This window comes from Lontra canadensis, unplaced genomic scaffold, assembly GCF_010015895.1.
Source record: "Lontra canadensis isolate GAN:19392208 unplaced genomic scaffold, GSC_riverotter_1.0 scaffold27, whole genome shotgun sequence".
Taxonomy (NCBI): Eukaryota; Metazoa; Chordata; class Mammalia; order Carnivora; family Mustelidae; genus Lontra; species Lontra canadensis.
In genome coordinates this window covers 19,988,305-20,005,024 of record NW_022631021.1, presented here as the reverse complement: position 1 = coordinate 20,005,024, position 16,720 = coordinate 19,988,305, and the positions used below count along the sequence as shown (strand labels likewise).

The following is a 16,720-nucleotide window of genomic DNA, read 5'->3' as shown; positions in this document are numbered from 1 at the left end:
TGGAATAAGCATAATTAAGAGTCTGGAGGAAGGTTGAGGAGACAACCATGACTTTTATTAGGGGTGACTCAGCTGAAGGTAATTAAAAACAGATGATCAGAGAGAAACATTCGTTCTCTCGGTTCCTCAGAAATCTGGCATAATTGCCATGAAACAAGAGATGTCAGACTAGTGTCCCGGAAGACTGAGGCCCTTAACCCTTTGGTAGATGATCCATGGGATAGACTCATTAAAAGAGGAAACTAACTGGCCTTTCACTACTCTGATGTAACTCTTCAATCACCATCTACGGTTAAACGGTACTCTAAAAATTTAATTTCTTAAAGTGTTTAGAAGTAAATTTACCAAGGAAAAATAACATTAAGTCGTACTAAATAATTGGACAAAAAAGGCCATCAGAGTGTGCTTTATTTGTTCTGGAATCTGACAGGATCTCATATACCTCATGACTTTGCTGAACCCTAGTTCTTTTTTTTTTTTCTTAAAAGATTTTATTTATTTATTTTAGAGACAAAGAGAGCACACACAAGCATAAACAGAAGGTGGGGGAGGGAGAAACAGACTCCCCACTGAGCAGAGAGCTCATTGCAGGTCTCAATCCCAGGACCCGGGATTATGACCTGAGCTAAAGGCAGATGCTTAACCAATAAGCCACCCAGGTGCCCTGACCCCTAGTTCTGAATACTCTTAAAGGGCAACAATATGACCACATTTACAGAGGAAAATAATGAAGACTTAATAAGTAATTGTTATTGAAATTGGGATAAAAATCAGAAGCCACAGCAGACAGCTCAGGAAGATATTATAGTTTGTGTTAATCTAAAGCACCAGAAAATAATCAATATTTCCTTTGTTTTGCCACAGGTAGATAGATATTGCTTCAAAGAGTGTTCACAGGAATTCTGAGAGAATAATTACATTTATACCAAAGCACTTGTTTAACATAAAATCATAAAGTTGTTTATCAATACCAGTATGCCACAAGTAAACATTTTTATGCCATCTTATGCTTCTGCTCCTCCAAATAACTTCTGTAATGAATTTTATGGCCTCTCAAGCTCTAACCTTCCTAGTGGAGCTACAGGTCTTACCTCTACAACGTTGGTTGGATTACAGATATAGATACCAGATGGTGTCAACGTTTCAGGACTGGACAGTCCCTCGGTGCCAGAAACACTGATGATCACATTGTTTCTTATGATATTTCCCTGTTCTGACCGGTCTAATTTAAGAAAAGATAAATCAAACCCAGGGGAGCCACAAACATAGTTAATATTTACATAACTCAACAGTCTTGCTTCTACTATTATACATGACAGCTTACATCATGCTTATATAAATATATATATTTAAGAAATATTTAGTAGGTTCCACAAATTGAAGATAGTTAACATTTTGCCATTGGATGTGTCCATAAAATACACGACAACTTAAGTGGAGTGTAGCTTGATTTAAAACTTTTTTTCTTACAATTTTATTTATTAGTTTGACAGAGAGAGAGCACAAGCAGAGGGAGTGGGAGAGGGAGAAGCAGGCTTCCCGTAAAGCAGGGAACCCGATGTGGGGCTTGATCTCAGGACCCTGGGATCATGACCTGAGCCAAAGGCAGATGCTTAACAACTAAGCCACCCAGGTGCCCCAATTGTATCTTGATTTAAAACCAAGTTATATACTTACCACTTGTTTTTTCGGGAGTCACTTCCCAAGACATGTATTTTATGTCCATGTCTGTACCTGGGAACAAAAAGTCGTGTTACTTCATTCAGTTTATGCCACCCAAGAAAATGAGAGATACGGCCACACTATTTCTTCTTCTGGGTATGGTTTATTTTAAATTTCTTTGTGTATTTTTAATTCATAGACCAGACAAAGAGATACAGATTATATGAGCTTTTTCGTTCTAGTTCTAGAGTGTCATGGTGAATCAGAAGTTCATTTTAAACAGAATAAAGAACAAAGAAACAGATGTATTCTTTTACTCCTTAGGAAGAATTTACGTGTCTCCACAGTCAAATGCTGCATATGCCTGTGTCTGCTCCAACCCCTTCCCTAGCTGTTCAAAATTTGCCACCAACTATCTGCAGTGGTCTGGAATAGAACAGGAGAAAATAAAGAATAATAAATAAGAACATAAATAAGGATAAAATGGGCCATGCTACAGAGACCGATTAGCCTTATATGTAGCATCAGTAAAGAACAGCCCCACAGACTCTTCTCCTTATTAGGTATTTAGGTATATGAGCTACCCATGTCATTTCATGAACTGGGTTTACAAAACTATTTTGCATGAAATTAAGTACTTTATCTATAATGCACTAACAAACAAATATTCTAATTTCATCACCTGCAGTATAATGGATGTCAAGAGCCTCCGATTCATAATAAGTACTAAAGGCTAAATTCCTCCGGCAGGTTTTCTTCTTTGCCTAGTTAATATCTATCCCATGTAATTGTTTTCTGCTAAATTAATATTGTTAGGGTACCTTCCTGAATTTTTGCTCTGGTCAGCAAACTTTTCCCTCACACAGACAAAAGTAGGAATAAGCAAAGTCAATCCTCCACCTGTGAGTTTAACTGCTCTGTAGCAGTTAAATTTACAATCCTCGTCCAATCGAAAGATTTTCCTGCCCCTGATTGTCATGACTGTCCTTAGTTCTTTGTCTTTCAGAGCTGGAGTTTGTTTTAACCCAAGTTTATATGATCCGTATTTGTCACTAAACTGTTTCCCTCTCAGGATTAGGAACCTTATAACTTTTTTCCCAACCGATCATTCTTAAATGAAACACATACATGTTCCCACTGATGGTATCACAGAATTAATTTAAATATGCAACACCGTTTAACAAATATAGTCTGACTTTCAGTGAAAACCTCTGATTTGCTTTTGTATTGCAATATATTCGAAAATCTTTTGTTCACTAATTCATTCACTTCTTTCAACAAATATACATACAAAGGATTAGTTAGTGTGCTAAATGCTACGGAAACAATGTTCACATGAAATCTGGTGGTACAAACAGTCATTGATCAGATGATCAGAGACATGATATGTCATTTTAAATCAATAAATAATGACTGGTGCTCAAAGAGCTTAAATAGAGGGACCTCACTTGGGATTGTGGAGGAGACAACTTTTCAGGAGGACAGCAAGCAGTATTAGTAGAGGGAAAGAGTTTGTGCAAGGCCTTTAGGGGGCAAAAAAAGGTGGCTTTTCGAAAGAATTAAAACAGCTCAGCATAGCTAGAGTACAGAGGAATAGAAAAAGAGCAAGACAAGTTCACAAATGTTAGCAGAGAAAAAAAATCACTGAGGAAGACTTCTAAGCCAGGTTAAGCATTTAGGATTGTAGTCTAAGAGCAATAAGAAATTCTTAGAGTTTTAAGGATGGGAGTGATAGGATGCAATTTGCATTTTTTAGGGATAATTCTGGGTTCTGCAAGAGGAATGAACTTTCAGAGAAAAAAGAGGATACAAGTGAACAAGTAGAAGATTCTGAAACATGAACTTCTCTAGCAAGCCATAGGAGAAGCTAAGAACAGAATTCAGGATTTTTAACTTCTTGTCCAACATCAAGGCTTAATATTCCATAAGACTATGCAAAGATTTATTTATGTGACTTCAAATTATTGTGAAAATTGCTGACAGTAAAATTGAAAAACTCCCATGTCATGTTTATTAACCTCAACTGAAATGTCACCTTTAAAAGATATGTTTCTTTGTGATATAGTTGAGGAAGCTAATTAGTGATAGGTGAATTTAAATTTAGAATTTTTTTTTTCTCATTAAACTTTTGTTTTAATGGGTCTCAAAATTCTTAAATTTAGAATTTTAAGCTACGGCCTATTTCTAATGATCAGAGGCTAAGGTTTTTATAGATTGGGAATTCAAATTGTGGGAAAATTCCTCTTGAAAAACTATTTGCCCTACTCAAGAGTGCCAAAACTAAACAAGTTCATCACTTACCCACCAGCAGTGCATGGCCTAAAATATTGTAGAATACATTACTGTCCACCTTCAGGCCCAAGGTCCTTGACATGCTAAGACCTCTACTGAAGGAGCTCCACACTGTGCAACCTTGTACATAGGAATCTGAAGAGGAAAGAGTACAGCAAACATTTGAAGTGAATCTTGAAGGTTCCTCAGATTCTGTTGATCATTTCCAAAGCAAGTTGTTCTATAACTGAGAACATTCCCCCCACCACCCCACACACAATAATGAAACTCAGGAAATGAGGAGTTGGAAAGAGAAGTCGAATCAAGAACCTGGGCAACTCAGGCCAATGCACCTCAAAGATACCAAGGATAAGCAAGGTGGAATCCAAGAGTCAGGTGCTAGAAAGAAAACCATCTGAGGAAGAGACAGCATGGCCAAACCACCAAAGAATGAATGGCTGTCAGGATTTCCAGTTGGCCACCCTCTCTGCTATCCTTATCCCAATATGGCAGACAGTGGCTAAAGAGAAGTGATGCACAATATGAAGAGTACTCCTGAAGGACCAGATCTGATCTTTGAAAATCACATCTTCCACGTGGAGATACAGTCATTATTTCTTCAGGCTGTGACATAATTTATTTAATTTGCCAGGCAATTATCTTGGCCCAAGATAGCCAGAGATTCTTATTCCAAAATGTAAGCAAAACCAGAGGTTGACCTGAGGATCATGACTCTCACATTTGAATGTGGTCGATTTATGAAAGTGAAAGGTGAGTACTCTACTATGCTAAAAGAAACTGACATTTAGGAAAATCATTACCCTGGTTCCATGGGCATATTTTATGCCCTCCCCATCAAATTATGTCAACTCGATCAGTCAATAAATAAATATTTACTGAGTATCAACTATATATTTCAGGAATTGGGCAAATAAAACTAATCAAATTCTGCTTAGTTGGGTATATTCATTCTGGCATAAGAAACTTACATTAAAATCATAATGGATAATTAAATGATAAATCCTGACAAAGGAGTTTTATATTATCTCCAGATAGTGAGAGATATTATATATGTATCAAATGCTTGAAGTACTGAAAAAAAAACTTTGGTTTATGGAATAATTTGACTTTTAAATTGGAGTTATCCAAAAAATTCTCAACCATAGTGTCACTACTGACATTGAGTCTCTGAATTGTCCTTGACCTCAGCTCCTCTAGTACCAGGTATCCTCACCTTACTCACCTGTAAGTCAACCCATCCACACTCACCTCTGTAGGAAACACTGCCTGCTGCAGAGTTTTCCTGACTCCAGAACTCTACATATCATTCATTCAGTATAAGCCTGAGCATCTGAACGATAAATAATTACTAATGAATTTTTGGAATTATTATGGGTGGAATTCAGGGATTTTCCTGTAAAAGCAGAAATGATTCCAACACCTTCTAACTCTAGTGTCTAGGGGCAATTGACCAGACAGGGTACAAAGACCTTCGGGGCATGAAACAATAAGAGATTCTTTGGCAAGGAGGCCAGAAGTTTCATACCCTTCCTGGGAAAGACAATTGGTATTAATTCAGTGATTTTCAAACTTTTAAAGCTCTGAAATTTTTCAACTAATATGAAATTTAATAAATAAATAAAAGTGCAGCTATTTTGAAACAGGTTGGTGGAGACAGATTGACTTTTGAGCAAGGAAAGATTTTGATTACATTTAATTGATAAGACTTGTATGTGACTGTTACCACAACTGCTACCGGAGCTGGTCCCACAGCAAACTTCCTGCAGCACAGTAAGCACCAGGAGACCGAAGAACAAGAGACTAGGGCTCAAAGATACTGATCATCCCAGTGTGCAGGGAAGGAGCCATGTTAGGAACCATCTCCCTAACTGAATGTCAAAAATAAATAAGGTGGGGAAGATCAGAAAATTAGAATAAATAGTTGTCCTTGGTGTGCAGATGATTTGAGACGTCGGAAAAAAAAAAAAAATGCTGCAGGTGCCAGGATTCTGCCTTCAAGAATCTCAAAGATTACTTTGTCATTGGCTGCTGAAATCCTAGCATCTCTCCAGACCTGCCTGACCCACCAAGTATGTCCTGATACTCTGTCAAACATCACCCCAGAGCACAGCCCCTTTCTAGGAAGGCAAAGCTTGAATGTGTGGGTGTTGGAGGAGCTGGGAGTGGGGAGGGTGATTCAGAAAGGGAGATGCTGTCCTCATGACTGAGCATCCCTTGTTCTCTGCTCATCCGCATCCAGTATTGGGGTTTTACCCTGGGATGCTCTTGTGTCTCTCCAACTTTGGTTTCAGAACCTTTGCCTACATCTGGTCATATTCTTCTTTTCTGGTTCTGATCTTGTTTTTCACCTAGTTTTTCTCACCTGCATTTGGTGTTTCCTGCTCCCTTCACATGCCTTTAGCTCTGGCCAAGATCTGCAGTCTGCCTGCTCAATGTGCCCAGGAAAAGCACCTGGTTCTCGCCCATTCTCCCCCACTTTCCCAGGCAGAAGACTCCCCTGAGTTAGGACCACTTCCTATGGAGATGCTTTCTGCTGTGCCTGGGCTCTCAGAACACTGATTATTTATACTATTCAATATCTGTTTGCCTGAAATCACAAAGCTAGTAAATGACAAAAGCAGGATTCAAAACACAGATTTGTGTGGTTCACTCTGTGTCTATTGTACCTATACTGATGTTTCCCACAGTATACTCCTTAGAACTACTTGTTCCAGAATCAAAAGGCTTCCTTTTAAAAATTCAGATTGCTAGGTCTACCTTAGACCAGAATTTATCAGGGCAGAGTCTATAATCCTAAGTTTTAGTGAGCCCCCCAAATAAATTTTTGTTAGGCATACTAAAATTGGAGAACCACAGATCTAGGTTATAAATTATCCACCTTTGAACCCCCTGTGTCCCCATCTGTTACCTCTCATGGTCCCTGCATGTAGCCTTGAACATGGCAGAAGAGAGAAAAATGGGAAGTCATAGGCCTGGACCTGCTTACCTCTCATAGCTCCCACCAGAGTCAGTGAGCTCAGATGCTTACGGAAGGCTTGCCCCAATGCCCGAAACTGCACTCCCTTCAACTGGACCCGGCTGGGTTCCTCTGCGAAAGACTGAACAATGACTCTGGCCCCCAGATCCCTGGATCCCAATATCTTCTCACTCTTGGAATAGAAACAGTCCTGCAGATACCCTGAAACACAGAGTGAAGTCGGGGGGACCTGAAGCACGAGCAACGTGCTTCTAGACAAATCATCTGGTATAAAAGGTACTGTCGGCACAAGGGACAAACCATTATTGTTTGTTTCATTTAATAATCTTATTTCCTTCTTACTTTGATTCTCCTCTTTGGATTATTAATTAAAACATCCGATAACTAGGACATGATGTTGCCTTCACTCTATTATTTCCAGAAGCCCCCAAATCAATCACCTTAATTACTGTCACAAAGAGGCTGACTACAAGCCACAAAACCAACCGAAATAGATGCTTATTTCAATCCAAAAGATCCCCTGGAGGGAGTGTGCAATAAAATGACCTTCTCGTGGTTGATAATTGTAGGGAAGAAATGTGAGCGCTGAATGTAATCACAGCTCTTTTTAGTCTTAAGCTGTCCAATGGGGTTTCCCCCTTTTTTCTTTTTCTTTTTTTTTTTTTTTTTTTTTTTTTTGCTGTTTTGTAGTTTGGGGACTGAGCAACAATGCCACTGCAGATATGGCAAAGGGCTCTAGACAAACAGCTGAACTCCACCATCCCCACCCCCAACACCTCCTTCCAGTTCCTAGTGAGGACAACAAACAGCACAGTCCTAATACATTCAGCAACGTGCACCAAAGTGCTGTGACCTCAGGATCCAGGACACTTTCTGTGGACGCATGGCAGCTGGCGGTGCGAACTCACCTCAGAATGCATAAGAAATCATCATCTAAATTGGTTCTTTATTTTCCATGTTAATAAACCAGACTGCCACAAATACAAAATGATGTATCATTCCACAGTGAATAATTCACAGTAAATTTGCTAACACCCAGGAATAAATATATGAGGTAAATGAAGAGGTGTTTCGTATTTGTACGCTTTATCACAATTTTTATTCTTTCTGCCAGTAATCCATAATATTTTGAGTAGCCAGGCTTCATATTATTTATTTGGCTACCTCATTTCCACTCTTCCGCCCCACACAAAGAAAGGGAGAGTGATACGTTATTTCTTTTTTTAAGGAACGTCTATGGATTTGTTTTATCTTGAGAAATTTATAATAACTTTTAAGAGTTGTGATGAAATCAGAGATTGTTCCATTCGGTGCCAACAGATTTATAATGGTCCAGTCCTAGAGGCATAGTCTCTCTAGCAGCACAATTAAATGCAGTATTTTAGACAATATGATCTGAGAATGCCTAGATGAGGACTACCGAGAAAATCAGAATAGAAAAAGCAGCTCCCATTTCAGCAAAGTTGTTAAATCTGACAATCTTTGGATTCTAACACATAGTATCCAAATCTCTTTCAGAATGATAAATTTGTGAGCTAGGTGATGGGGTGGTGGAAGGTAGAATCCAGGTCCCTCTCACCCAACCACATCCCAACATGGCAACCACATGTATCTCTATGTAGACATGACTCAAATCTTTAACTCCAGCCACGACATTTCTTCCAGGCTCCAAACACTCCCAAGCACCTCTACTCAGTTCCTGGCCTAGTGTCTCTCTCGGCATATACAAAATTAAAGTCGTGATCTGTAGCCTCCCACTCCAAAAGCTGTTCTTCTTCCCATCTCACTAAATAGACTCATCATCCATCCAGAGCTCATGCCTGGGAGTCATCCTTGACACCCATACCATCCTAAACCAAAGTTGACAAATGATATCTTCACAACATGTGAAAGCCTCATAATCTACAGCCTGGGAAACCAAAACATAACCTACTAAACTAACCATCCCTGAAATAGATGTTTAATAGGCACATCAGTGTGATTCAGTGCCTGTTATTCTTCTAGAAGATAAATTGACTTTTTCAACCACTTGCTTAAAGTAAGTGGTAGTTCACTCAGAAAACAAATTCTAAAAGTAGGGGTGAGGCAGGGGGATTGTGGGGGGACACAAGAGCCCCATCAGTCTAATCAGTAAGGGATGTGTTGCCTGGGTCTGTGATTCTGGCATTAAGCTGTTTTCCTGAGACTTGTAGAAGGGACCTGGAATCACAGTTAAGACTTCCTTATAAATTTCCTTGGATATTTAATCTGATTCTCCAGATTTTATTATTTAACAGGATTTTTCCCCCAGAGAAATAAATTCACAAGTGAACACCTGTTTAGCTCATTTACAAGGTCGTAGAAGGCAGGAGACGAAATGACAATTTATCGAGAGCATCCTGAAAACTAAAGAATATTATGGACATGGAAAGGTTAACGGTTTATTCCATTTTGAAAGAAGTCACCATTACTACATATTGTTTGACAGCAAGAACATTCTTTTCCACTCATTGACTTTCCAGCAAAATACTTCCCTACCTTCTGAAGCACTGGCCTCCTGGCATGAAGCGAGGTGCTTCATCCTTTCAGCAGTGAGATTCCCTTGTATGGTGACCCTCCTACTGAGCAGCACTACTGTGACCTTTAAAATATGGTGTTCTCCAGCCACCCAATTCTCTGTGAAGTTGTGAGAATATCTGAAGGAAAAAAAAAATGGAAAAGACACATTTGAAGATATTACTCCAAACCTTATTAAAAGAGTAAGCTCCAGATTAGCCTAATTCTCCCTTGGGAGTCTATTTCTTTACAAACTGAGGTACAGAAGAGTTGAACTATGGTCACTCACAAGCATGTGAGAATTAGGTGCATTGCACCATAAGATGGAAGTTCTAGAGTCTTACAGGAAAAATGTATTCAAGATGTCTAAATCTTTCAAATGTTTCATGCATTGTAATTTTCTTATCAACACATCTAACATTGTTTAATGTCAAAAGACTTCATGGAAAGACAAACAAGTGTCCAGACACCAACACAGTTAAGACCTCCTCTGCTTCCGTCAAATCGGAGCTAAGTTGACATTCAGTACCTCAAGGGTGACCTCAGGTGGAGGTCTGTTTTGTGCACTGCTTCCACAATGACAATCTCTTCTGTGGGTTTGGCACCTTCGACACCGATTCCACCGATGATGACAACTTCATCTCCAGGGCACCAGTCCACAGCATCCTCCAGAGCCAACACTGTGTCCCGGGCAGAGGCAGCTGCTCGAAGATGGGTGACAGTTACTTCTGGGAGCCAACCTAAAGCCGAATGAGGAAAATTTGCCTTTAGATATATTAATAGTTAATATGAGTTTGATGTTTTTCAGCCAAAGAATCCTATGAAGAGTCTGGGAAAGCAAGCTTCAGGCTTGATGAGCACAAATGTGTTTACTTTTTTTTATATATATATTAGTTTTCTCATCTGTTACATGTTGCAATAAAAATAATGCAGGATTGAACATGGCATGAGGTGAAAAATACAGGAATTGGAGGCAGACTCAACTGACAATTAAATCAGTTTTGCTATGTTCTAACCAAGGGTAATGTACTCAAGGATGGCTCTGGTATCTTCAGATACAAAGCAGAAATAGTGAGGTCTTTCCTACAGAGTGGTAAGAGGATTAAATGAGAGAACAATGAAACGTCTAGCTGGGACCTTGCACATAATAGATCTAAAACACATTTTAGTATTTTCCTTCCCGGCATCATACTGTTTTGAGAATGAAATGTTACCACTTCTTTCTTATTCCAAATAAAAACAAACGACTATTAGATTCTCCGATATAAGTTTGTAACAAATCTCTAACCTGAAGACTTCAGCTCAGTTTACAAATGGGTTAGTAGTGTAGAGACTCAAAATTACCTTGGATTGGTTGTCCTAAGTCTTAATGATCCCTTCAGATTCCAAAGTGGGTGCTATGTCCAAGATGGCTTTGCTAAGCCAAGTTGAAGGTGGGGGAACTTGAGACTCTAGAGTCTTGGTTTGTGCCAGGCTCCTGCTCATCCACCTGATCCTCCCCATGCCAGAAGGCCACTCCTTAACTATCCAAGATTCAAGAAGGTAGTCTGTCTCAAAGAGTTTATTCTGGCCTTTCCCAACAAGAGTCAAGGCAAAGACTTTTTTCAAGCCATCATCTGAAGCAACACTTCAGAAAATACATGGCTTACTCCCAACTCCTTCTTCTTTCCTCAGTACATTTCCTTCCTCCTTTGCAATAGATCATAATTTACCTTTAGCCCACAGCAACTTACTGTCCTCCCTTGTTGCACTAAAGTAAAGTAATAATACTTGAATCTCCAACTACAGAGGTAGCCGACAATAAATCATTTTCAAATTATTTTAAACTTCCCTCTTTATTTATGTGTCTGTGTGTGCACGAGCACTTGTACCAATAATGTTGTTCTAGGCTTGGAAAGGTCCCTAGGTTAATGATGTAATTTCTGAAGTTTACTTAGGCAATAATTTTATCTTGAAATAATTTACAGAGTTCAAAATTTCTAATTATAGGGCAGGTGGAAATTAAGACATAAATCATCCCAAAAGAAAATAATTTTAATTTTATTCCTTGTTTGTATGTTTTAACCTTTGGGAACAATAAAATAAAATAAGTCTCTTTATATGTATATGCATATATATGTGAATTTCTATGATCTATTCTTGAATGTCTATATGGAAAATTTTCTACCAAGCATAAAAAATGTTTATTAAAGACAAAAATGCTTTTAAACTCTGTACTCAGCTGTGCACAATACTAAATCAATATGCAAAAAATACCTACTCTGCACCTACCAGCTTGCAAACTACAGGTAGCAGAACAAAGGGTAGGGACAACAAAGGTATTTCTCTACTAATCATTCTTATAATAGTCAAGTCAGAATGAATGAAAAAAAAATCACAATCTTTGAAGTGCATTTTTACCTATTAACATAAACACATGTCCTTTCAATTGTTGACAGAGCTTTTAGAAAGCAGGAATATTATGTCATAACTTATTCACTCTCATGGCAAAATAACACATGTCAATGTATATGACCAAAGCATCAACCTTGGACATTTCATCAGTGCCTACATTGTATTTCCAGCTACATGGTAGATGTTGACATTTGGATGAGCTATTGTTACCTCAAACTCACAAATGTCAAAATAATTATAATAATCACCTGAGTTAGACCCTTTGCAAACACCTTTTTCTCTTCTTTCTCTTCTTTCTCCCTTATTCTAGTTTAGTTATATCCCTTCTTTGTTTATAATCTCTGGTGTCTGCCTACAATACTCAGTAACAAAGCCCCAATTCCCTTCCTGACTTCCAGATTCTGATCTACTTGATGGTCTTTGACTCTGTAATAAACTCTCTATTCCAGGAAATCCAGTCTGTTTACCTCTTCTCATTTGACAGGATCATTCCTTCTTCTATCCCTTTACCCATTTTACCCCTTCCATCTAGGTGCCTGGCCTGCCTTCCCTCACCTATTCTTCCAAGATGCAGCTCAAGCCCTGCTTCTTCCACTGGATTTCAGGGAGAACTTCATCCCATGCTGACATCCACCTCCTCCTACAGACCTTCTAGTGATGTGCGGTTTGTACTGAAGCAAAAGATCTGTTTACATCTGGGATTTGGGCATGCCCAGGTTTGTGGCTATACTGTGGGCCACTTTTGGGAGGAGAAGCTTACACAAAGGAGTAGATAGAAAAACAGAGGATGACAGGGTCTGGCTCAGATATAGGCCCTCTTTCCTGAGTTCATGGACCCATGACTGAACCTGTGATAAGGACCTGAAGGAACTCTCCAGATGGCTTTTGCCCCTGATGCTCCTCCGCCTGGAACTCTAGCTGCCTCATTCTTCAGAATGCTGTTCAGCTTGGTTCCTCAGAGAAGCCTCCAAGACCTCGTGACTGGGTCCAATCTTGTGTTATAATCTGTCCCGTCACCATGTTCCTCTCCTTTCTAGCATTCAACACACTGCAATTTGACCTCTTACTGTAATTCTGTTTGTCTTCCCTACTGCACAGGACAGCAGGAACAATGACCAAGAAAGCCAAAAGAGGAGGTAAAGTGCACAAAGGAAGCCTCATGGTGATGGCAATAGACAGATGAGTTGATGAACTCACATGACATTTGTCATGTGACACCTATAACAAGCAGGCAGGAGTGCTGAAAAATGCTGGAGATTCTGGGAGAGTTGGGGGTGGGGGATGGCAATAAATGTTTCTTGTCACTGCGGAAATACACACAGGCTGAGAAGACTCAGCAAGGGGGTTGGGGCACTGGGGAGACAAGATATGTAACCTGAAGTCAGTACCATATATTTCAGTATTAAATTATTCCATAATTATCACAGTGCCTATGTCTTATCTCCCACCTCAGTATTTACTACCTGAATTCAGGGACACTGCTTTATATGTTTCCTTTATATATGTCACAATCCTGGGCTTACAATTAGCATTCAACTCATAAGGATTTAAATTAATTATTTTGAATACTGCCTTCTGGACATTCACTTGCAAACTCCCATTAGACATATGCCAAGGAACGCCTGGGTGACTCAGTCAGTTAAGCATCTGCCTTGGGCTCAGGTCATGATCCCAGGGTCCTGGGATTGAGCCCCATGTCTAGCTCCCTGCTCAGTGGGGAGCCGGCTTCTCCCTATGCCTGCTCCTCCTACCTAAGCTCACTCTCTCTTTCTGACAAAAAAATAAATAAATAAAATCTTAAAAACAAAAGATATATGCCTAAATGATTATATAATATCCAATGTGCTTGAAAGTAGAACAGTGCAAACATTTATTAAGAACTTAGAATAAACCCAACCTAGGCTAAGCAATTTCACTTGAAGTAAGAACTGTTTGTTTCTTCTTGTTTTTCTTTTGACAGATTGAACAGATTAGGAAACTGAAATGCTTCAGGCACAAGATTTGACAGTCATGAGACGCAGCACTGAGTTCTGAAACTGGGGCTTCTGAGTCCAGAACCAAAGAACTGGACACATAATCGAATTGCTGGACTCCGGAAATAATTCTAATTTAACTGTACCCAAAGAGCTTTGGTACTCAAAAAATTATTCCCCTCACTTCATAAATGTTATTTAAGGGCTTCACAAGGCAAAACAGCCAGCTTCTGTAATGAAGAAAGCATTGCCCACACTATAAACGTGAGTCATTTTACTTCAAGAACTCTTAGAAAACCCAAGTTGGGCAGTTCCCTTCCTTTCTCTACCACAAATCAAAAAACATAAAAATATAGTTTGAAAAGGTCAATAATTTATGAATATGCTCAAATGAAAAGGGTTAAGCTCTTAATGTGTAATTTAATACAATATTTAACCACTTTGGGCTTTCAACATTGGCCTGTTAACCAACAAACTATTCATTTACTCCCACTAATGACTTTGACTCATAATTGTATTTCCTACAAATTATTGTCCAAGCATTTCAGTGCCATTCATCCATAATTACACCGTCCCAGAGAAACATCTTAGCAAATGGGCATGGGGAGAAAGAAAATAATCTTTGTGGGTTAACACACTTAAAATCACTAATTGTCCTCTGTTTATTTTGTAGGACTTCAATCTTTATTCCAAGTGAATAACTGCCAAGACCTTTCCAAATCACTGGGGGCAGGGAGGTAGTGAAGGATGAGGAGAGAAAGGAGAGGGAAAGAGAGTGAGGGGACGGGAGAAAGAAAGGAAAGAATCATTTCATTAAACTAATGTTCACGTCCGAATACAAAGATAAAGCAACTCACAAAAGAACTAGAAATCTTTCTGAAATATGTGCAAATGATTTCTCCCTACTTCTGCATGCAGCTAGCTTCATATTATGCATAGCAAATTGATGAATGCTGTGGTGTGTGTGTGTGTGTGTGTGTGTGTGTGTGTGTAGATAAACATTTTTCATGCACTGGAAAGACAGACATGCAAGGAACAGAGTCCCTGTCTGACCAGGGTCCATGACCAGTACAGGAAATGGACAAAAATCACAGATGTAGCATGTGAAGGGTTAAGACAGAGGGACATCCAGTGTCTCCTGGTGCACAGACATGGAGGAACTCACTCACGCAAAAGGAGGGGTTCTTTCTGGGATTGCTTCCCAGAAGAGGTGATGACTGAGCTAGGTCTTTAGGGTTAAGTCCTAGTGGGCCAAATGACAAAACAGGCAGGGCACTCCAGGCAAATGCAATGATGTATACAATGGTGTGAGCCAATGTGACACATTTTTAATTGCTGCTGTATGCAGCATGGGCAGAATGCACACACACGGGGGTTGGGGGGTTGCTGGTGAGAGTGAGAGTGCACCCAGCAAGGTGAGCAAGACCCACTCAGAAAGAGACTCTGGGGTCCTCCCAACGAACGAAGAGTTTATCCCAAAAGTAACCACCAAAGAAATACTTGAGATAGTAACAAAGAAATCACACTTTTGTGAGACTAGTGATATTTTAAGACCATGAATATACAAATCAGACTGAGGGAGAGAGAATGCTTAGTGAGAAAATGTACTCACTGCATATTTGTGAGAATGAGAAAAAACCTGACTCAAGTCCTGAGATGAACAAGAGCCAACCAGGGGGCAAGAGGGAGCTCGATGTGTTTCAGGAACTAAATGGAGATAGGAGGTTCAGGAACAGATGAGATGGCATGGTGTGACTGGGCAAGATGGCACAGGACCTTGCTGGCATGTTTTCAAGGACCTTAACTCGGAATAGTTCTGTGATCAAATTTCTGTTTTTAAAGTTCTCCCTGGCTGTTGATTGAAAGGCAGGGGAGGGAAAATAAGAAGTCTATGTAGCAGGCTGCCACAGTAAATGGGAAAGGATGAGGGCAGTGTTTCAGACAAGAATTTCGGTAAGTTTGACTAAGAGTTAGGCAATGCATCTGAAAAGAAGTATAGAAATTTGAGCTCTCTTTTGGAGAATGAAGAGAACTGATGATTGGATCTAGAGGTAAAGGAGAAGATGCCGATGATGCCTCACAGGCCCAAGCAGAAGCAAGTTAGTAGATAAACAGGGGCATCTAGGGAAGAAGATAAAGAGTCCATTGAATAAACATTTACTGAGTACCTACTATGCTATGTTCTGTGTGCTCTTCTAGCCACTGGGAATACAGTAGTGAGCAAAACAATCAAAAATCCCTGCCTTCATCTGGTTTATATTCTAGTGGCCTTCACTTTTAGACATACTACCCTTTAGATCACCATTTTATGCAGGTTACATTTTAGATATTAAAGAGAATATTCAAGGGAAAATTCTGGAGCTCAGAAGAGATGTCTGAGGTTAGATAAATAAATATATAAACAGATTCCAATCCATGGAAATGAGTAGGATTACTTGGGAGAAAGTATATAATTATAAATGAAGAATATCCAAGCCTGAGCCCATTGAACATCATCATTCCAAAACTGAATAGATGAGGAGAAACCTAAAAGGAGCAGTAGAAGGAAAAAAAACAAAAGATGAGGATAACACACTTGCCCATAACTAAACAAAACAATGCAGTGGAGAGAAATTCATTCCTCCCCCATTTCCTTACTCTTTAATTATTGGTAGGGTCTGGGCACCCCGCCCAGTCCCTTATCCTTGAGTCCTATTCCCCAGTGTTCATTTCATCTCTCTTCCTGCAGAGTAGCAGGATAAGAGCTTTGAGGGGAAAGAGATGGAGAGAAAACCCAGCCCATCTACAATTTCTCATTCCTCCCTTCTTCCTGGCAGCAGCTGGCCCAAATTCTCCAGTCACATACTATCTCTGACAGCAGGAGGAGGTGATGAGTAACCAGAGAAAC

At 39.5% G+C, this 16,720-nt stretch overlaps 1 protein-coding gene across 1 annotated transcript in view; it reads right to left on the bottom strand.

The window, feature by feature from the left end:
• PKHD1 (PKHD1 ciliary IPT domain containing fibrocystin/polyductin) overlaps nucleotides 1–16,720 on the bottom strand; it is a 443,932-nt gene that overhangs the window by 259,928 nt on the left and 167,284 nt on the right. Inside the window, exons 38-43 of the mRNA XM_032864542.1 lie at nucleotides 9,996–10,206; nucleotides 9,449–9,606; nucleotides 6,941–7,132; nucleotides 3,964–4,089; nucleotides 1,678–1,734; nucleotides 1,092–1,222 (exon numbers count right to left, since the gene is read on the bottom strand). Coding sequence (XP_032720433.1) covers nucleotides 1,092–1,222; nucleotides 1,678–1,734; nucleotides 3,964–4,089; nucleotides 6,941–7,132; nucleotides 9,449–9,606; nucleotides 9,996–10,206 — 875 coding nt within the window. The remainder of the gene's footprint in view (nucleotides 1–1,091; nucleotides 1,223–1,677; nucleotides 1,735–3,963; nucleotides 4,090–6,940; nucleotides 7,133–9,448; nucleotides 9,607–9,995; nucleotides 10,207–16,720) is intronic.